Genomic DNA, 23,183 nt, shown 5'->3' on the forward strand with positions numbered 1-23,183 from the left:
TTGCAACAATGAGCTCTAACTTGAAAAGGCTTGATAGTCCATACTTTCAATGTTTTTAGATGTCCAACTCTCAGGTTAAGGCTGACTTAATATATTTGGCATTCTAGACTTTTCCTCCAGCAGAGCAAAACATCAGAATTAGGTATGGAAGGATTTGACCAGCCTTACAAAGGCTGTTTACTTGAAATTAGTTTCCAAATAAGTGGGTTTTTTACTACTACCCAACTCCAGATATATATTGATACCTTATGTCAGATGAACTAAATTGAGGAAAATTATCTAGCTGGAAATTAATCTTTCCTTGTTGTTGTTGAGTACAATTTTTGCAAAACCAGTCCCCTTACCTCGTTCATCACAGCTATATCATCCTTGAAAAAAGAGGCAACCAGGTATGACATTAGTGGTAGATCGCTCCTTTCCCTCATTAATGTTTAAGTACTTGTAGAACCACACCTTTCCATTAAGCAGTACTTCACAGTCATTTTATTAAATCTGGTAGGATCATGTGATGTAAGATATCCTACTAAGCTGAATGAATGTGGCATTTATTGACAGCAAATAACTTAGAACATTTAGGTAGAATGGGTTAAGTATTATGTAAATTCAGAGTACTGTGCTGCAAACCAAGGTATTCCATTTTAACCAGAGAACTTGCCTGTTTCCCTGTGATAATGAGTGAACTAATATATGTTATTCCAGCCCACATTCCTTTTAATACATTATTCTTTGTTCAAGTTAAGTACAGTGTTTGGATTCTTTGTGATGTAAATCATCTTAATATCTGTCTTAAATATTGTTTGGTGTATATAAAGCAAAACCAGGAGATACTATTAATCACTACTGCCAACCTGACCATACCCATATGGGTTGTAATCTGTAGCTTTCCAGTTTTCTAAAGCTGCTAAACACAAAACCTGTACATTAGTATAATGAATAGAACTACCAAAAAACTATATTTAGTTAAGATTTTTAGTTATACTCTTTCACAGTAATGTCTAATTTAGTATCTCCTTAATCATATAATTTGGAGACAATGGTGTAGATCATAACAGTTTTTATTTTCAGTCTTGTGATTTAATTGCTATCTCTGTAGGTTCTGCTTGCTCAGCAAGAGTATTTTTCATATGTATTTCTCATGGGCTGGACAATATATCTTACAATCTTTTTAAGGTAATTCTAATTTATAGTTGCTAGCAAGTAAGAATACTCTATTAATAAGTGCTGGTGGAAAGTCACCAGTGATGGGGTACTGGGATTTAGGCCCAGATTCAAAGCATATTATTTCAGTAGAAAGGTATGCACTTCATGGAAATCAAAACAGTGAGCTTAAATCAGGAATGCAAAGCTACAGTTGATACACTTCTGCTAAAATGAAAAACCATGGGATTTGTTATACTAAGACCAAAGGATAGGTAGGCCTTCATGCATTGATTCTTCATGTTTGATGTTTATTTTCAGTCCAAGGGTAAAACTTCATTTTCAGCAATGTTATATAAATCTTATCTACGTCACAAGATTCTGATGTTAAATTCTTCTCTGGCCCAAACTGTAGCATATATTTGGTCATGTCTATGTCCAGTGAATGTATCATACACTACTTCAAACTTCATGCCTGATGAGCTTAGTGATTTCTGGGGTTGGGGGTGGAGAGGTGTTAGTTTTCAAGAGTTTCTTAGACTGACAAGATACTAGGACAAGGAAAAGAAGACTCTATCCTCCTCCAAATTAATTTGGATTACTAATTTGCCAAAATACTGTATTTAATATAGGAAAATGTAGGGACAGGTCACAAAATACCAAAATACAATCAGCAAGCCTTGAATACTTAAAAGCTTTGAAAATACAACATTTGTAGCACTGATCTTTATACAACTGGTGGTGAGTTTCCATGGCGAAAAATGTTCACCAATGTAGATCTGCACAGAGGTTATTCCCATGGATTTGATATTCTAAGAATTTGGCACTGCGCTGTTTCGGCCAAGTACTGAGAATCTTCCTGAGGTCCCACTTCTGTACACAATGTAAGCTCTGATGTTTTTAAACCACTTCCACTGAAGACTGTTTGATACAAATGCTACCAAAGTAAGTACAAATAGTCCCATTTACTTCACATGCAGTGTCTGAGATAGTAATGAATGGAGTTAAAATTAGCCCTGTATGCAGCTAGCATTTTTAAGGTGGCAGTTTCTCAATCTGCTTAAGCTGGCCTAGAGCTGCAATGTTGTGTCTGCATGAGTAATTATGTAGCCATGAGACTGCCAACTGTTCCGACACAAAGGAGCTGGCAGGAACACACAGCTGGGACAGAGAATGAGTGCATCACTGTGGCTTTTGACACTTCCTGCATCCTATATCTCTCTTTTGACAGTGACACGAAGCACTTTTAAGTCTGTGAGCACTCCAGTCTTGCCATGTTAGAGAACAGCAGTAAAAATAAGTGCCTTTGTAATATGGAGGGGAAAAAAAAAAAAAAGTAATTTCTTTCCTGCTTTGCTTGTGCACTGTGATTAACTTAAAAAGGTGAATTTTAATTTTATTAAAATCAGGATATTCTTGTTTGCTTTTTTGTGTTTTGTCGCTGTTGCTTTTAATTTGTAACCACACTTATATTAAAAAAAAAAAAAATCTTAAAATACGTAAAAATAAAACTAAAAAGATTTTAAATGAAAATATAAAAATAACCTTTTTAAAAGTAAGAATAGTATCACCACAGTTTGTTTTGCTCATTTCTGTGTACTCTACAATTCAGTTCCCCTGTATTCACTCAGCCCCCAAAAGACAGGAACTTAGATATCAACTCTCTCTATATTTTTTTTTCATTCTTATTATTTGTCAAAAGTACCTCGGCAACATCAGATTTGTTCCTCTATATCTAGTTGACCAGCTAACAGTGTAGTTTTTGTTTGTGTGCCTATCATGTGGGAGTACACAGAGAGGAAGAGGACTTGGATATTGCAAAAGTCAGTGTCAAAGTCAGGAGCGGCAGACCTGGCTTCAAGCAATGATCCCTGCCCTGAGAATGCAATATAAACTTTGTTTTGATGTTCAAAGTGTGGCTGTAAAGTGTGTGAGCTATTCTTGGATGGCAGTGGGTTTAATTCCTTCCTTCCAGTAAAATTAAGTAATGTGTGCATGTTTGTGTGTGTGATTATATGAATGAAAAGTAACATGATTTCTTAGGATGTCCCTGTTTTGGAGCAAAAAGATGTTGTATGCTGAAACAGACAAGAGGGTTAGGTCATTTAAGAGCTGAGATATTTTGGTTAGCATCCTTTAAACACCTAGTTACCTTAGTCCAGATCCTACCTAAATACCTGGCACTTTTTGTGTATGTTGATCAATGTCTCATATTTGACAGCAGCACCTCGAGAATTTATGAACTTTTGAATTATTATCTTCTTTGACACTGGCAAATATTTTGTTGCAATCCTGCAGATTATCCTACTCTTCACTTCCATCTGTTAGTGCTTGGCCTGTACTCAAGCAGGATAAAGCTGCTAACACTTCCAAGATCATTCAGATGGCTGGTTTTGGTATCCATGCAGAATGCTATCCCTGGAGTTGTACACCATAGCATATCTGTAACAAGCAGTCTTATACTAAGAAGTTGAAGTGACACTGAGGTCACTTTCCCATGAGTCAAAACTCATTTCCTCAATAGATACTGCTAACAGCCCATCAGCCTTGCTTTTTCAGCTATCCATACTTATGAAGAATATTTGATAATGCAATTTATTGCCAGATGGTCAGTGTTTCTACAAATAAAAGTGTAAAATGTAACTTTTAACAGTTGCTTTCACAACTAAATGTGTTGTTTTTTTTCTGAAAGTGACCTTGATTTTATTGACCACAATGCAAGCAAGTAAGGTAGAATGTCAATGCAATTCAGACTCATTTTATGCAAAAGACTTGGTCACAATTCAGAGTCACTGTTTCTAATTACCTTTGAAGGTAACTCCTTTGAAGATAGCTCCTTTGAAGTTTGCTTCACTTATTTCTTTTCTCACGGATACCAGTTGAATCCATGAAGTTTTGGGTTTGTGTTGTAGTATAGTAACTATGGGTCTCTGTTGACTGTTGAAAACAACTACTAGAAAAATAATTGAATACTAGTTCTACCACGATGGGGTTTTTGTTTGTTTGGTTGGGTTTTTTTTGTTTGTTTGTGGGTTTTTCTGAAACATAATGTCTTGAAAGCAGAAAGTTAAGTAGCTTACATTAGTTGGAATCATACATGGTTAAGGACACTCCTGCTTTGCAACAAGTTTAGCAGAAAAATGTTCCTAAGTATTCTCCTAGTGTATCTTTGATAATGTGAAAGAGCTTCCACAGAAAAAGTGAAATGCCTTACAAATGTCTTCACTGCCTTATAAATAAGCCTTTGTCAAAATGGTATTTGTGAATATATGGGGCCAGTCAATACTTAATTTTCCTGCTTCTTCACAAGTATCACATTGCAATTGGACTCTGTATATGTAATGGTCTCAACACAGGTTGCAGAGAGTAAGAAGGGCTCTTGGGAGAGCTTTACTCTTGCTTTTAACCTAACAAAAGTCCTCCATATTTTCTGCTCATTCAGAATTGCTTGAAAATTTGTGGGAGAAGTAATTCTCTGAGAGTTTAGTATGTCCCAGAATGGGTCAGCCTTGGGAAAAATGGTATGGGTACAATGCAGGATATAATAAGAACAGAGAGAAAATTATTTCAGAGGTTTTCATTTGTGGTGTGTTCCACTAATTTTCTACTGACTGAAAGAGGAATGGGGCCTCTATTGTTGCTTTACATTTCCCTTTGCTCTCCTCCTGGAATAACTTCCCCAATAGCATGAAAAGACAGAATTTTAACAGATTCAAGGTCAGGGAACTATGTGCTGATCTCTGGTTATTATGCAAATTTCTTCTGATGGGAAGATACAGTTCAGGCAATAATGAGTATTTTTCCCTCTTAAACCAAGCCCATAGGGGCACATCTGAAGAATTTAGGATGGTTCCAGACATAGTTCATCATTGATGGAAATGTGCATAATTTAATAATTTCATCCTTCTAAGGTGTTCTCTACAGCACAAAGAAACAGCACCAGTATCCATAATGTATGTCCATTATATATTAATATATTCATTTCAAGATAGTTATACATCGAGTAGCTTGAGAAATTCTTAAATATGCAACTGTATTTTCTAAGATTTTTAAGAAACAGTGAGAAGTTAAGAAGAATATAGGCTGTGCTTGGGAAAAAATGGTGATTTACGCTGTCGTGTTCATTAAAATCCTCATCCTTTGAGGTAGTTTATAAACATAGTAATTGGTAACAACTACAAAAAATCTCACAACCTTTCTATTCCGAGAGTGCACTCACTACCAAAAAAAATTGCATTGTATCACATCAGACATGTTACAAGTGCAGGCTCGGAAAGTCACGACCAGCAATCCGAACTGCGATTGAAAACCGAGGGTGGGGTTATTGCACCTGTTGAAATTCCTGGGTGGACACAGGCACCAGCGGGCTGGTCAGCGTTTCCTGCGGGCCCTGCATCGCATCACCGACCGCGAATGAGTTGAGGGGCAGAATTTTTACACCTCATTAAGGCTTTATGTTTTACTTCAGAAACCTTCAGCTAAAGCTGAATGCATAGCTATTTCTATGCCTCGCGTAAAGCAAACTGCCTGCGCAGAAAGCTAGTTATACAAAGCGGGACTGCTTCAACAAGCAGATGCTGCGCATCCCCGTCCTTTCCGAGGCATGGGCCCTGTGAAGTATTCATTCAGCGCTTACAAAGTTGCTATCCGCAGGAGAGCTGGCTCCTGCGGCCATGCCCTGCCCTGCCCTGCCCTCCAGCCCCCGGGCGGCCGCCGTGCCCTGCCACTGCCACGGCTGGGAGCAGCGGAGCCGGCCCGTGGCGGGGGAGCGGGCTACAGAGGCGACCCCCGCCGCGGCAGCTTTTATTCCGCGGAACCCTCTCACACCTGCCGGCTGCTCCCCGCACCGGGACCCGCTCCACACCGGGCTTCAGGACCGTCCCTGGCCACCCCGCACCGCAGACTCAGAGCATCCGCCGCGGAAGCCACCCGGGAGGCGCGGCCCCGCCTCCCCCCGCGGCTCCCCCCGCCCCGAGCCGCAGCCCTGCCCCCGGGCTCCGCTCCGCTCCGCTCCTCCGGCAGCCCGCTGGCGAGGCGCAAGGGGCAGCGGTGGCAGCGGCCGCGGGAGCAGGGCTGGGCTGGGCGCGGGCAGCGGCGCCCGGCTCACTCACGCAGCGGCAGGCAAGAGGAGCAGCCAGGAGCGCCTGCGGGGCCGGGAGCCCGCCCGCCGCCGGAGTACGGTGCGGAAGATCGGCACATCCCTGTTCCGCCGGGGGCGGCTCTGCCAACGCCCCCGCTGCCTCCCCTCCTCCCTTTCATCCTTCCCTTCCTCCCCGCCCCTCTGGAGCGACATCCCTGCGAGTTTCCTTTTGCTGCCGGCCCCCGCCACCGCATCTTCCTCGCCATCAACTCTGGAGAGCCGCCGGCGGAGGCAGGGACCCGAAGTTGCGGCCAGCCCGGGTGGAAAGTAGCAGCAAGGCGGAAGGGGCCGGAGCCTCGTAGGCACAGCCCGGCCCAGCCGAGCAGGGCCGGCTGCAGCCCCCTGGCTGGGGCAGAGCCAGGCGGCCCCGAGGCAGCTGCCGCCGCCCTCAGCCCCGCCGGATTCACTGCGGTAAGACCGGGGTTACACTCGGGGAGGGCGGGCGGGAGGAGATAGAGGCTCCCGGCCGCTACGGCGATGCGTGCGGGGCGCGCCCGCGGTCGCCGCCGAAAGTTGTTCAAGTTGTGCGGCCCCCGGGCTGCGGGAGCGGGTGGGGGAGGCGGCCGTGGCGGCGGCGGGGTCCCTCTGCTGGCCGCGGGCGGGGGGCGGCCAGCGGGCGGCAGCCGCCGTGGGTCTGTCCGGCTGCTGTGCCTCTGCACGCCTTCATCTGGCCGGCAGAACCACGCGTGGGGTTTATATGTGGGGATCGTTTTATTTTTAGGTGGGGATCCGTTTAATGTGGGTGGCGTGTTTCAGTTTTATTTTCTTGGGCAGCTCCTGATAGCGCAGTGGGAAAATATGCCCCCCCAGACCTCGTCGTCGCGCAGGGAAAGCTGAAACAAAGCGAGCTTAAGTAGCCAGGCTGAATCTCTGTTTTGCCAGAGATAAGTTTTGTGGAACCTTGAAAATGCTCTTTAGCAAAAAGAAAAATTCTGTAAAAGAGAAGGTGTATTCTAAACTCATCTTTCCAAGAAAGTCAGTGATCTTTACTTGGAATGTGTACTGACACCTGTACAGCTTCAGAGAACTTTTGTTTCTGTTTCCACAGAAAAGAAGCAATATGCAAAGTGGAAGGAAACCTGAAACTGCTTTTTTAACAGAAAAGTACTGGCTTTCTCTCTCTTTCACATGTTTTCCTTTTGCTTCATAATGGAAGGATCAGAGTTATCTGAATCGTTTGGGCAAAATTTGGGCATCACTGGCTGAAGATAGGATGAAAGAAGACTTGAAAATACATCAGTACCCTATGACTATTAATTCAGATGTACCTTTCACAAGCAGAGGGGAATAGTGGTTAAAAGCAGTGCAGTTTCATCGAAAGGAGCTAATGGAGAGTCTGTGTTGATTTTTTTAATTTTTATTTTTTTTCCTTCCCACTCTCTCATGAATCCCAAAAGAGAAAGATGGAAAAAGCGTGTATGGCAACTGAGATAAGGGGAAGGCTGAAGACAGTAACTTCAGTTTTGGAGTCTGTTTTTCAAGTGCTGTAAATTCCCTATTTCATCAAATACAATACATTGTTTTGAATAAATTATATTGTTTTGCGATCAGTGGAGTTTTTGTCAGCTCTAGAAGTGAAATTTAAGCTGATTCATAATTAAGGAAATGTATGGCTCCAAATCCTTTTTTCAAGGCAAGTTTTTCAAGTTACCGAGAGATAGTATTTCAGTCTCTTACTGTGCATTGTCAACCTGTATTTTATGTGCATATCTTAGAGATTTTACATTTTCCATAATTTTGGTATTTATGTTATAGTGTTGTGATTGAGAAAATTGTGGACAGACAAGGCACCTGCAATTTCAGTTTTTAAGAGCCTTGTTATCTCTTTGTAGCTCAGATTACAAGTAATCTGAATATCCGTTAGAATGCACGGTACACATAAAGTCTTTTCTCCTAAAATATGCCTTAAGATGTTCAGTTTTGTACTAACTGGACCTAAGTTTGATATCTGAACATTGTGCTTTGTTAGGAAATGTATGTCTGGGGAAGAGGAGCTGCCTAATGGATCATGGCTCTGGTGTTCACAGGACATACTTTAATTCTATCATTAATGATGTTTGCTGTCTTCACTTTTGAAGAATCTGTAAGCAATTACTCTGATTGGATGACTTTTGTAGAAAATTTAGATCAATATGAAAAACAGCAACTTGAAGGTCTTGGTGCTGAGCAGAAGCTGAAGAAAATGGCTCTTCATCCAAGCTTGTATTTTGATGCTGAAGATGTCCAGTCACTGAGGCAGAAAGCTCGTACAAGCCATTCCCATCTATTCAAAGCCATCAGAAGCGCAGTGATGGTTATGCTGTCCAACCCATTATACTACCTACCTCCACCCAAGCATGTTGATTTTGCTGCAAAGTGGAATGAGATTTATGGTAACAATCTGCCACCTCTAGCATTTTATTGTTTACTGTGCCCCGAAGATAAAGCTGCATTTGATTTTGTCCTAGAATATATGGATAGAATGGCTGGCTACAAAAACTGGTTGGTTGAGAATGCACCTGGAGATGAAGTGCCACTCGGTCACTCCCTAACAGGATTTGCCACTGCTTTTGACTTCTTGTATAATTCACTGGAAAATGAGAGAAGGCAAAAATACCTGGAGAAGATATGGTCTGTCAGTGAGGAAATGTATGAGTACTCAAAGGTTCGTTCCTGGGGAAAGCAGCTTCTCCATAATCACCAAGCAACCAATATGCTCGCTTTGCTTATTGGGGCTCTAGTTGCAGGGGTGGACAAAGGGTCTCGAGCAAATATTTGGAAACACACTGTGGTTGATGTGATGGAGAAAACAATGTTTCTGCTCAATCATATTGTAGATGGGTCTTTGGATGAGGGAGTAGCTTATGGGAGTTACACAGCAAAGTCAGTAACCCAATATGTTTTCCTGGCCCAGCGCCACTTTGGTATTAACAACTTGGATAATAACTGGCTCAAAATGCACTTTTGGTTTTACTATGCCACCCTATTGCCAGGCTTTCAGAGGACTGTGGGCATAGCAGATTCTAATTACAACTGGTTTTATGGTCCTGAGAGCCAGCTGGTTTTCTTGGATAAGTTTATAATGAAGAATGGAGCTGGAAACTGGCTGGCACAGCAGATTAGAAAACACAGACCCAAGGATGGGCCAATGGTGCCGTCCACTGCACAGCGGTGGAGCACACTACACACTGAATTTATATGGTACGCTGCTGAAATCGCTCCACAGCCACCTCCTCACTACGGTACAGCTAAAATGCACGTGTTTCCTAACTGGGGAGTTGTTACTTATGGGGCTGGATTGCCAAATGATCAGTCAAACACCTTTGTGTCCTTTAAGTCTGGAAAACTTGGTGGACGTGCCATCTACGATATTGTTCACTTTCAACCATATGCCTGGATTGATGGGTGGAGAAGTTTCAATCCGGGACATGAACATCCTGATCAGAACTCTTTCACTTTTGCTCCCAATGGGCAAGTGTTTGTATCTGAGGCTCTTTATGGACCTAAACTCAGCCACCTGAACAACGTCTTGGTCTTTGCTCCATCTCCTACGAGCCAGTGCAACCAGCCTTGGGAGGGACAGCTTGGTGAATGTGCCCAGTGGCTGAAGTGGATCGGTGATGAGGTTGGAGACTCAACCGGAGAAATTATAACAGCCTCCCAGGCTGGAGACATGATGTTTGTGAGTGGTGAGGCAGTATCTGCTTACACATCAGCAATGAAATTGAAAAGTGTGTATCGCATTTTGCTGCTCTTAAATTCTCAGACATTGTTAGTAGTAGACCATATTGAGAAGGAGGAAGACTCTCCTGTTAATTCTGTCAGTGCCTTTTTTCATAATCTTGACATCGATTTTAAATACATACCCTATAAGTTTAAGAACAAATACAACGGAGCTATGATGGATGTGTGGGATGCCCACTACAAGATGTTGTGGTTTGATCATCATGGGAGTAGTCCTGTTGCTAGGATACAGGAGGCAGAGCAAGCTGCTGAATTCAAAAAACGATGGACTCAGTTTGTAAATGTTACCTTTCCAATGAAAAACATGCTTACGAGGATTGTTTACCTTTTCTATGGCCCATATGTCAATGTTTCTAACTGCCGGCTCATAGATAATGCAAAATCTGGATTTCAGATTTCGCTCAGTGTCAACAGCACTGAAAATACCATCTCTGTTGTGACTGAATATCAGAATTTAAAGACAAGGTTTGACTACTTGGGATTTGGTGGTTTTGCCAAAGTAGTTCATGAAAACAAAGTGACCAAGTTTGGTCTAGGTACTGAATTAGTGGAAAAACAGATAAAAAACAATAGGGTGGTTTTCCCCTTTGGATTCAAAGTGAACGTAATTGCAGGGTTAATTTTGGGTGTTAGTTTGGTCATACTGGCTTTTCAGTGGCAGTTTTACGTATCCTTCAGTAAAATGTTGCGTTGGATCCTAATTCTGGTTGTCACACTGTGGCTTATTGAGTTGGTGGATGTGTGGAGCATGTGTACTCAGCCCATCTGTGCAAAATGGAGCAGTGACATGTCAAGGCTAGAACATGATAAAGGCAATAAAGCCAAACAGTTAGAAGGAAACCCTGTTGTTTTACCAGATGTTATTGTCACTTCACTTCCTGCTTCTGGTGCAGAAATTTTAAAGCAGCTGTTTTTCAATAGCAGTGACTTTTTATATGTCAGGATACCTACACCCTATCTCGAAATTCCTGTGACTGAATTTGAAATTGATTCCTTTGTAGATCCATGTGAATGGAAGGTTTCTGATGTCCAGAATGGTCATTTTCATCTTATCCAGGGGTGGCTCCAGTCTCTAATTCGAGGCACAAAGTTACATTTACAAAACATTCATTTATATGAAGGCAGCATAAGTAAAATTTCTCAGCATTCTGCGATAAGCAAGGACAAAAAGAAGAGATCCAAAAAGAGAGAATCACTGTCAGAGCAAAGAAGCAGGGCAAGAGGGAGTCAAGATAAAGATGCTGAATATATTAGGGAACTGAGAAGACATCTCATCTATTATCCTAATGCACGGCCCGTGCTTAGTTTAAGTAGTGGGAGCTGGACGCTAAAGCTTCCCTTCTTTCAGGAAATCCTAGGACCATCAATGAGAGCATTATATGTAGTAAGGGACCCACGGGCATGGATCTATTCCATGTTGTACAAAAATAAGCCAAGCCTTTATTCCTTGAAAAATGTTCCACAACACTTGGCTGCAATGTTTAAAGGAGAAAATGGTAAAGGAAAGTGTAGTGTAAATGAAGGTTATGCTTTTGAATATGAGTCATTAAGAAAAGAACTTTCAAATTCTAATTCAAATGCTGTTTCTATGTTGTCCTATTTATGGCTAGCAAACACAGCAGCGGCACTGAGAATAAATGGGAACTTGCAGCCAAGAAATTACCAGCTGGTCAAGTTTGAGGATATTGTGAGCTTTCCTCAGAAGACAGCTGAAACAGTTTTTGCTTTTCTTGGTATTCCTCTTCCTCCTGCTAGCTTAAACCAAATATTATTTGCCACCTCCACCAATCTTTTCTATCTTCCTTACGAAGGGGAAATTTCACCAAGTAGCATTCATGCCTGGAAACAAAACATGCCCAGTGAAGAGATTAGACAGATTGAAGATATCTGTTGTTCTGTAATGGATCACTTAGGATACCCAAAGTTTATAAAATAAATGCTGCAGGTCAGCTTAAATTTGCACTAATGATCTCTGACTCCCAATTTGTGGATAAGTATTAGAGAAGTTTGTTTATTCTTGTAAAATGTGTACAGTCTGCTACTTTCAGAGAGATTATTTTAAGAAAAGGATAGTTGTTCTTGCAAGTGTGGGTTTTATTTTGGTGTTTTTTAAAAAAAATACTGGTAACTGCTTTTGCTTCCTTTAAAAAAAAAACCTGTGTGAACCTTTATACAACTACCAACTGGGGACTCTATAGCTCAGGGGATTAGTAATAGAATATGGAGCTTTTCACTTCCAGCTGACCAGTTTGACTGCAGCCCAAGTGATTAGTTCTGAAAATGCTTACCATCTGATGATCATATGTCTGCTCATATGAAAATAAACTGGTTAAACTGGCCCAGTTCTCACTGGTGATAATTATACCCCCCACCGCACCAGCCCCTCCTTGACAGGTTTACTGATTCTGTCTGCATCTCAGTGGTCACTATAGTGGTGCAAAATAAACATAATAAGAGATTTAAGGCTGTTCAGCATCCCTTCAGAACATTTGAGTGAATCTAGCTTCTTATTTACAGTATCAGCAGACAGGCCCAGAACTGGAATGGACATGAATATTGAATATCATTATAGGATTTCTTTCCTTCAGCTCAGAGATGTGGCAGTTAAATTGGCTTTTTTGCTTTGATGAAAGAGAAGACTTCATTTTCTGTGCCTGACAATGTGGTACCCTTTGTGAGCCTGAAGTAAAGTCTCTGGAGAAAAAGAAATGGGACAAAATCTAAGAAACCAGCATGCTCTCCCAAACAAGCAGTTGAATTTGGAGAAGATTTTGGGTAGTTTTGGCCTGCCTCAACCTAGTTTAATTTTGAAAGTTGTTAACACCTTTGCTCCTTGCACTGCTTTATCCTAAATGTCTTTTCTAAGAGGTTCTGCAAGGATTTTCTCTCTTTTGAGTGAGACTCTTCCATCCTTCTTTCTTGTAACTGATTTATCTGCTGATTCTTGTGCATAATTTCATTGAGACCAGTGAAAATATTTGATCTCGTTGTCAATGGCTCATTGTTGATGTCTGCATATAATGTCAATCTGAGGTTTAGAAGATCTTAAATAAATTTCTAGGTCTGTGTTGCTGAGGCATGTTTTGCTTTTCTGTATAATGATTTTCTGAAGGACAACCATGGCTAACCTGAAGTCTTCTTTCAGAAGAGAGGGGATAAACCTGAAAATCACCTGACCCTCAGCCACCTCACATTTGAGTGATGTTTCCTTGCAGTAAACTATTCCAAAGTTGTCTGATTTTTATCATGATTGGTGTTTCTTTAACATGATGCTTTAATAGGCTATTGGTTAGGAAACAGATAGGCTTGGTAGATGTGTCTTTGTCACAGCTTATTTTCTTCTTGAGTCACACTCTTTGTGCATGACCATTAAGAAAAAAATTTCCCATTTCCCAATTTAATTTGCTCAACATTCTTTGGAAATGCATGTATATTGTAAATGTCTGCAGATGTGTAAATCAGATCACAAAAAGACATCTGTTTCCTTTACCATCTGTTTCTTATTACAAATGGAATTGTCTTTAAATGCGCTTCGATTAGTTTGTGGGAGTTTGGATCAGAGTTTGGCTTTTTATATTGAAATATGTGATTAATTACGCTTTATTTGGATGGTAAGCATTAGACAATATCAAAAAGGCAGTGAGTTTCTTTGTACAGATTACAGGTACCCTTGCTGATTTCTAATATAAAGGAGTTCTTGCCTTTCAGTCTGTTAATGTCCCAGTGTGAACCCACTGTATTGTCCCTTCCATACATACATTTCACATCCTTTGAGGCACATTGTGGTATCTCATTATGACCTAGATAGAAGTAGCTCTGTCTTGGCCAGTCATTAATATGTCAGAATAGGCCTATTGTTATTTTGTGGTCTCACTAACCGTAACTTAGCTGTCATTTACTAGCAGCATGGTTTTGGCTTTTTTCCCTTCAGTTCTAGGTCTCACCCCTGGCTACATGAAATGCCACGTTAAAGGAAATATCAAGTTAATGTACACTGATGTGACAGTGAAAATTTGGTTTTCAAGTATCTTTCTCTCAAGTCAGCTTCTCCCTAAAGCTTTTTTTGATAATACGTTAAAAACAAGAAAAAGTATTGATGATTCTATGTCTGTACAGTCTGTACTTGACAATATAAGTTTCAGCATTTGCCTTCTGTTTCCAGGATTTATACTCTAGAATCAGAGTAAATAAAAAGGCTTTTCTCTGTCAGATGTTTTAGGGAAACTGAAGGTAAGAATTAAGACTGCCTATATATATTTGTGGAAATAGAAAGAGACCTTTAAATTCCTTCCTGAAAGTGCAGTATGGAATGCCACAATACTCTGTAAACCCACTTTTTGTTTGTTTTTGAGAAGTTAGGGTGAACAGAATCGTCTATTGGGAGCATCATCTGTCCTGCTGTTGGAATACGGGTTATCCCATGCACATAGATTCATAGACAAGGAGTAATGGATACAAGTTGGAGCATAGGAGGTTTAAGATGAATATCAGGAAAAATTTTTTTACTGTAAGAGTGACAGAGCACTGGAACAGGCTGCCCAGAGAGGTTGTGGAGTCTCCTTCGCTGGAGACATTCAAAACCCGCCTGGACGCCTTCCTGTGTGATGTACTCTAGGTGACCCTGCTCTGGCAGGGGGGTTGGACTAGATGATCTTTCGAGGTCCCTTCCAACCCCTAGGATTCTATGATTCTATGATTCTATGATAATAGTGTCATGGCTCGCATGAATTATATGCAAGATTTTGGAGCTATTTATTTTCTGTACTGTAATTTCCCAGTTAAAACAATGCATAATCTGTTATTCAGATTTTATTGCATTGTGTGTTCCTTATACAGATGTAAAAAGGTAGAAAAAAACTATTTTTAGATCATCTTGTGAGGGCAAGTGCATTATAAGAATTGTGCTAAAAATATGTAAAAGGCAAAGCACTGTCTTTGAAAACAGCAGAGTAGGAGTGCCTAAGGTATGGCAAGTCTCAGATTTTCAATCAAATACCTCTTTTGATTAATTTTAGATGACAAGTTATATGAGCATTTGAGTGAAGCTAGTAAGAGGGGATGTATCCCAGCTATGGAGCTGAATAACTTTGTTGAGATTGTGACCTTCTACCTGTATGAATAGCAACCCAAGACACAGCAGAAAGCTGAATAAGCATGCATGAAATTAACAAGAATGCCTACTAAAAGGATGCAAGATCTGGGACTTTGTAGAATAAATATTAGTGGCACCATCCATAAAATGACAATTGTGGTATGGAGAAGCAGGAATACTGTGAAGGCCTGCTGTTAAAAAAATAAAAACAAATTTGCATTTCTCTATTAAAGGATAAAATTCGAATTTTATGTCTGTGCTGATCTTAAGTCAAATTGATCATTACATTGATCTTTGTTTTTCCTCATGCAAGTGTTCCCACTGAGACCAGTTTGGTTTGTTCTATTAAGAATTTGAGTGCAATTTTATAATAGGATTTTGTGGGTGTGCAGAATTATCCTCAAAATTCTCTTCTGTCACTAGCACCCAGTGAAATAATAGTCACTATATAGACACAGACATTAACCTGCCCTTTCTCCATATAGTCAAGTGTAAGACTGTCAGTAAAACTTGGGAATTGTTAGACCTTTTTGAAAAGCATGCCTGTTTAGGGAGATTGTATTGAGGAGTGTTCTGGCACTTTCAGTTACACTTTCATAAATATGCTCATGAGAACTAGTGACGGTGGTACTTAACTTTGCTTCCTTTTTCTCCCTGTGTTAACTGTTGATAATTATTTGTACTCTATTATAGTTTGAACTGTCCGGTTGTAAGACAGCTGAGATTCCAATGTATTTCAGAGAGACAGGCTTTATTTAAATGCTTATATTTCTGAATCAGAAGACTAAGAAAAATAACTGGCAAGGAAAACACTTCAGTTATTTACCACTTCAAAACTAAGTGGCAGTGGCCCTGGGAAGATACAGATGGGTCTTGGCATTCAGTGTTCTATCAAATCATATTAATCTATAGTCTCTGAGCAGATCATAATGCTTCTGTTGCTCCTAGTAGGCTTTTTGCAAGAGCAATGTCTGTGGAGATGACCATCAGCATCATGATCAGATTGGTTCCTTTCATGTTCTTGGCACACAGATGGCATACAGTCCTTGTCCCATTGATGTTTGAACAGTTAATTTGCAAGATTCAGAGTTGAATTTCTGTATGAGATCCTCAGTTATGCATAGAGTATATGGCACAATTCCTTTGAGAGTGTGATACTACTCTGATAGTGTTAGAATGCAAAGCAAACAAAAAATGCACTTGGAAGTTCTTGGAACTTGGAAGTTATTGGTAACTGATTTGTAAAGCTGCAGTCATGGATCTGATTTCTTTTTTTTAAACCATAAAAATGGTTTTGCTTGCTCTTGGAACTTAACGGTGTAACTACTAGGCTAGTCCTATATCCACTTGACAGTCAATTATATACACTATTTATTTGATAAACATGTACATACATAATCTAGCAATAATACTGTGTTTCATGAAAACATGTCCGCAGTGGGAAGTTAAAGATTAAAGGTAAAAATATGTTACCTCAGTATTTCTATAACATACAAAAATTAGATTCTTTGCATGTGGCCCCTATATTGATTTCCATATGTTGGAATATTTTCTAGGTAAAAACCTGTTAAATTTATTCAGGTGACTTAGAAGTAATTTATAAAGATGTTTTCTTTTTAATTACACATAAAATTATTTTATTCAAGAGGATAAGTACTGCATTTTAACACTTTTCTGATCAGGGCATCATAATCTTTCCTATGTTTCTCTGAAATCCCTTTTAGTGTTGGTTCAGGCTAAAACCTTTGTTTAAATATGATAATGAATGGTCTATTTTCTGAGTGAGGAGTCTGTCTGGAGACTTTTCGAGTTTCAAATTCCATTTCATTGCATTTCAGTGTGGTGTATCGTGTATCATGTACTACAAGTCATGGATCAAATCCCTACACTGTGAGCTCTTCAGAGTTGTGCCATTAAGCGGAATGATGTCTTGCATTGACGTCAATGACTGTTAAGCCATTGACTTCAATGGGGCCCAAATACTATCATTTACTCTCATCATCATCTGCCTAGCCTGAATATTCCAAAACTCATACGATAAAGAAAGTTTACTGTTCTTGTTATTTGATGAAAAAAGGGAATACATTTTAATAGTGTAAAAATTAGAAATTGTTCTGTACCCCTAACCAAAGCTACCTGTAGCCTGTCTGATAAATTTATAAACTCATCAAAGGAGGTATATAAACAGACATATTCAAAATAATGTACAAAGCACAGTTTCAAATGTCAGGACTTTGATTTTTTTTAATGAGGAAAAATTTGCTCATGTGTGATCTACACTGTTATCATGAAGGATGAGAAGTGCTGTCTCAGAAAATACTTAACAATGGGAAAGTGGTGTTTCACATTACCAAATGATGCTGCTTTAAATTAAACTATACATCTTTTGAGCTTACAGTATGCTGAGAGGTATATATGATGAAGGAGAACAAAGTCTGATTTCATTCACACCTGTCGAACACAGAAGGTTCTTCATTTATGCTGGTATAAACTCAAAGTTTAGCTGACTCTCTTTACAGAGAAAGATATTGTGGTGTTTAAGAACACAACTTGAATTCATGTATCTCTCGTTAGGTAATTTAACTTTCACACCTAAATAAGGAGCTTTGTCAATCCAGAATCAATGGCCGGTGAGTGTCGCCTTCAAAGGTAAATTAGACGTTGCTTACCTCTGTAAATCCTCAAAAGCCAGGGATGACTTAATTTTTACTGTGGATGCCCACTGAAAGGCCTCAATTAAAGTGGGGTGAATTTGGCTTTAAATGCGTATGGTCTTATATTTGTAGATTTCTGTGGCTGAGCAGTTCTAGTGCATACACTGTCCAAACAAAATTTTATTAAACATCCTGCATAAAATAAAACTTTTACTAGTAAAATAATACTTCTGTGTTATCCTTTTTTTTTTTTTTTCCCCTTGAATTATTTTACCACTTATGATATAACAAATCTTTGTGATGGGGCCAAGTGTATGTACTGAAATTTTAAAAATATTGCTATTTCTGTTTGTTTTGAATATGGGAGCCACTGTTATCTTTCAGAAAGTAATGATGGCAAGACTTGATTCTTTCTGCCCTCAGATGCACAGTATGTTTGGTGTTAAGTAAAAGACCACAAAATAGCTATATTCCTACAATGAAAAGGGTGATTTCCTGTGCAGTTCTTGGGAACTAGACAACTGGTGCAATCCATAGTTTCAAAGTCACTTATTCTATAAATAATGTAGCTATATGCAAACTATATATTTAGAATAGTGTATCTTCTAGTTCCTGAACTATACCCAGGAATATTTTCAGAGATTGCTATTTGGCCCAGAGACCATTCTAACAATTTATCAGGGTAAGTAAACAAGTTCCAGCAGCCATGAATATTCTATTGTATATTTAATTTACAAAAAAAAATAATAAAAAAGACAACACATAACCAATTTAACTGGAATAATTTAAGCCCTCTGGATTCTGCTTACTGATTGTTGGCTGGTGGAGGCAGTATCTATCAGATCCAGAGGCAGTGATAGTTCAGCATCCTTATTGCTGTGAAGGTCTATAACCCACTGCAGATGCATCTAAGCTGCAACTAGTTTAATGCAGCAGAGTTTTGCAGGTTTAACTAAGGGATCTTTTTGTTCATTTAATTTAGCAGAAGGTGCTTGAGATACAGCTTAAGCATAGGAGCAAGAGTAAGACCTGATTCTCCCGTGAACTTCATCATGTTGTAAAGCAGTGTTGCATGTTTAAGTCTTTATGAGGTTATATTTAACTGTGAAATGTTTACTGGGGTTTTTGTTGGTGGTGTTTTGGGGTTTTTTCGTGAAGGGTGTTATCCCTGTGCCTTTTCTGATAGTGGCTGCTGAGATATTTTGCAGTTGGTGGGCGGTATGTGCTTATCCTTTCGAGCTCGTCCTAGGTCTTGTCACTGTACTCTCACAAGTACTTTTTTTCTTTAGCCTTCTGAATCTTGAACCCAACTTTTGCATTTGAGAGAGTTACATGGAAAATGCCTATTATGATAGGAGCAACAAGGTGTAGTGTAAAGAAATGTTGCTGACTACTGCCAATTCTTTGATAGTAGTCTCTGGCTATTTGCTGAAAAGTTCTTCGACGTTAATAAATCCAATATACAAACCTCAGAGGAAACTAATACTGAGAACATGATAAAGGGCCAGTTGTGTGAGAGGATAAAAAAGATGCTTGTTTTTTGTGAAAGCTATTAATACTTTCACTCTTAATTGTTTTTTTCTAAAAGAGGACTTCCTTATATTTTCTTTGTGGCTTTTTTTTTTTTTTTTAACCTTCTTGTTTTTCCATTCTTCAGCTTGCCAAGAAATAGATTTTGTCCTATTTTCAGACTCTTAGTTTAAAAGGTTAATTTTGTTATCTTTTTTTGAACCTTCTGTTGTGTTTCAGAATGTTCCAGTCTATTTGAAAATAAGAAATTACGTCCTACAGATGCTACTTGATTTCGGAAAACATAATCTCAGACCTGACAAGGACTATGATAGGTACATAGAAATAACTGAGAAACAGGAGAAACAAAATGTTATGCTGCTGAAGAGAATAGAATTGAAAACATGTTTTGGAATATTTAGGTCTTAATGAGCTACCGTATCGTATACTATGAATGCCTGAATAATAGACTTTCTTACTCACTGTAACTGATCAGCTGAACATTGTCTGTTTCAAATTACCATAAGAGTACTGATGGAAAGATAAGTTAAAAGAAACTTTTGTTTGGATGCATGTTGATTTTTAATCTTTTTCCTTCAAAGCATTGCTGTTCTTTTGTACTCCCAAGCTGTTCTGAATTGTAACTAGGTAGCTATTACCCAGGTTAGCTCTATAACAATATTGTTGGCACCAAAGAATGCTTTTCAATGAGAGGATGCAGCTTTACCTGCTGGGTATAGATTCAGTATTGATGGTTTCTCAACTGCCAGCATCCTTTGGTGATGCATTTGAAAGAAAAGTTTACTTCTGTAATAAAGAAATGTTTCATATTAAAGAACGGACTGCACTATTGCTGCACAAAATAGAGGAGATGTGAAAACATGTATATTATAGACAGAATACTATCAGTTAATCATTATTGAGACCATCTTATAATCAGATCTTTAAAAACAGGGATGTAGCTCTCATCCATTCCTTAGCCTAATTACTAATCTTCATGGCCCTCTTTAATTGTAGGCTAAGCTAAGATGAATTTCCATCCATTTGCTGAAAGAAAAGAGCAAGCCTACATGAAGATACCCTGACTTTTTGGATACATTAGGGTTTTTTTAAGATGCTGACACTTGAATGTATTTATGTATCTCTAAATTGCCCCAGGGTGTACTTGCAAATCTTTCATAATGAAAGATCCTGTTGATTTCAGTATATAGAAATTTAGCTATTTGTATTCCTTCTTTCTCTGATAATAGCCACACCTTAGTACCCTTAACACATGAAGTAACTAGAACGATTAATAAAGAGCCAGGATAGACATTAAAGAGAGAGCTCTGATATTCATTGTTCATGATTGGTGAAAGTGTTTGCCAGCAATTTGCCTCATCTGCATTTTGGTTAGTTGGCTGTGCATAGCAACAGACTCATAGCATCCTCTGCAGAATCTCCCTTGAGAAGTTTCTAACTTAAAGGTACAGTTCTAAACAACTAATATATATATAATTGCTTTAGTGCCTCTTAAATTTATCCTGTTGCAATTTTCCATTTGGTTTAAAGCTGCAAGGAAAGTGAAAGGAGAGAAAAAAAAAAAAAAGTTATCAAATTCGGCTTTCAAGTTAAATATAAATAAGTAAATAATTTACAAAATAAATATATTCAGATGCTATCAAATAATATATATATATATATAGTCAATTTAGCAGAAGTGCCATTAGGTGTGTTGCTAATTTTTTTCTATTAATGCACTATAATGTATCCTGCAAAACAGGTAGAATTATGACCAGTTTGCTTTTATTGGACTTCTGAAACAGCATCAGCTAGATACACATGAAAGTAGACGTAATTTCCTCATGAAAAGGTAGTCTTTCCTGTATTTAGATACCTTGCAGTTACTCTTGCACTAACTGGTTTTCATTTCATGTTATCAGTGAAGACTTAGTAACTCAATTTAGGTTTTATTTTTTGTTACTGTTACAGGTGTATTATGAGTAGTAACTGTAAAAACACTGAGTGAAATGGTTCATAACTTTACAGATCTCTTAGCCTAAATCGTATATGTTAGCATATTATTTTAGTGATTAAAGATCCAGTAACCTGTATAAGGCTTATAGATAATTCTCTGGGTGTAATGGAAGTTGAATTTAAATAGCTCAGGTCTCGGTTTACTTCTATGAATCACATGCAACTTATCCTTAAATATAATTATTTGCAGTATAGAGTCATAGAATCATTTAAGTTGGAAAAGACCCCAGAGATCAAGTCCAACTGTTAACCTAGCACACTGCCAAGTCCACCACTAAACCATGTCCCCAAGCACCACATCTACATGTCTTTTAAATACCTCTAGGGATGGTGACTCAACCACTTCCCAGGGCAGCTGGTTCCAGTGCTTGATAACCCTTTCAGTGAATAATTTTTTCCTCATATCCAATTTAAACCTCCCCTGACAAAACCTGAGGCCATTACCTCTTGTTCTATCACTTGTAACTTGGGAGAAGAGACTGACATCTACCTCACTACAACCCTCTTTCTGGTAGTTGTAGAGAGTGATAAGGTCTCCCCTCAGCCTCCTTTTCTCCAGGCTAAACAACCCCAGTTCCCTCAGCTGCTCCTTGCAAAACTTGTGCACTAGACCTTCTCCAGCTTTGTTGCTTTTCTTTGGATACACTCCAACACCTCAATGTCTTTCCTGTAGTGAGGGGCTTCTTTACATTAGCATGTCATATTAAGAATTACTTCTGGACTCATAGAATCACAGAATGGTTAGAGTTGGAAGGCACCTTAAAGATGACAGAGTTCTAACTCCCCTGCATGGGCAGGGACACCTCCCACTATATCAGGTTACTCAGAGCTCCATCCAACCTGGCCTTGAATGCTTCCAGGGATGGAACTTGTACTCAGAGTACTCAAGTGTTGCATTCAGCACCAATAGAAAATCTTAGTTTAATAGCAACAGACCATTCCATTTTTACTGCAGAATTATTGTGGAAGTGGCCTAAGTTCTTTATCCAGGCGATTAGTAGATAAAAAATGCTTTTAATATCAAAATAAGATCTCTGATTCTCAGACCATGAATATCAAGGCACAACATGACTTCTCATCCTGCTTTTATGAGGTTATCTTGTGAGGATGAAGTGATAAGATGTTCTTTGATGTCCTGACAACACAAAAGCTGTTTCAAAAAGAGAAAATAATAGTTTTAATCAACACATAGTAATATGTAGCAAGCTTTCCTAAGAACCACCTTTCTTGCCTGAATGCATATAGAATCACATTTTACTGGGGTATATATTTCTGTCCAAGGTCAGTGGCTGCTGGCACAGTGAAAATATAATGATATGCTAGCTCAAATTATGCATTGCCAGAAGAGGTCATCAACACAGAGTAACTAGACTATAGCCTAAAGTTTTTCCCTGGTTGCGTTTTAGTATCGACAAAAACACACTGCAAATAGATTATTTTTATTGTGCTCAGAGGTCATACTGCAAGCTGTGGAAAGAGCTTTCTTCATCTTGAGACTTAACAGAGTTTTTTTGTGCTTGTCTTTTCCTGCTGCCAGTACAGCAGAGCAAAAGGGACATAGCTGGAGGAGAAGATATATGCCAGAATGTCCATGCAATGTGATGGCCCTCAGCGGTGGCTGAGAAGCCACAAATATAAACTAGAGCAAGCCTATGGCTTCTTCCTAGGGCATGGATAAAATGTTGGAAATCTCTTACTTGTGAACATCCTACAGACTCAGAAATGAGAAGGCCTTTAAAAATAACCGTTAAAATTACTTTTAATGTCATGACATATGATGTAATCACATAATTCCCATTACTTTGTCTGATGCTCTCAAAAGATTGAAAATGCCCAGGTGTGGGATATGGTCATATAAGAGAAAAGGTAATTTTTTCAAATATAAGAAACACAGTATTTCAGCTCAAGAGGC

General features: G+C 39.2%; 1 protein-coding gene across 1 annotated transcript; it reads left to right on the forward strand.

The window, feature by feature from the left end:
- The first annotated feature begins 6,464 nt into the window (after window positions 1-6,464).
- DSEL (dermatan sulfate epimerase like) lies at window positions 6,465-13,669 on the forward strand. The gene is made up of 2 exons (XM_051612184.1): window positions 6,465-6,688; window positions 7,326-13,669. Exon 2 carries the CDS (start codon window positions 8,286-8,288, stop codon window positions 11,934-11,936), a length of 3,651 nt encoding a protein of 1,216 aa, XP_051468144.1. The 5' UTR covers window positions 6,465-6,688; window positions 7,326-8,285; the 3' UTR covers window positions 11,937-13,669.
- Window positions 13,670-23,183: the final 9,514 nt, after the last annotated feature.

This window comes from Apus apus, chromosome 2 (assembly GCF_020740795.1).
Source record: "Apus apus isolate bApuApu2 chromosome 2, bApuApu2.pri.cur, whole genome shotgun sequence".
Classification (NCBI taxonomy): Eukaryota; Metazoa; Chordata; class Aves; order Apodiformes; family Apodidae; genus Apus; species Apus apus.

Excerpts from the sequence above, each read along its gene's own strand:
- DSEL (XM_051612184.1), top strand. The coding sequence starts at position 8,286 with ATGGCTCTGGTGTTCACAGGACATACTTTAATTCTATCATTAATGATG.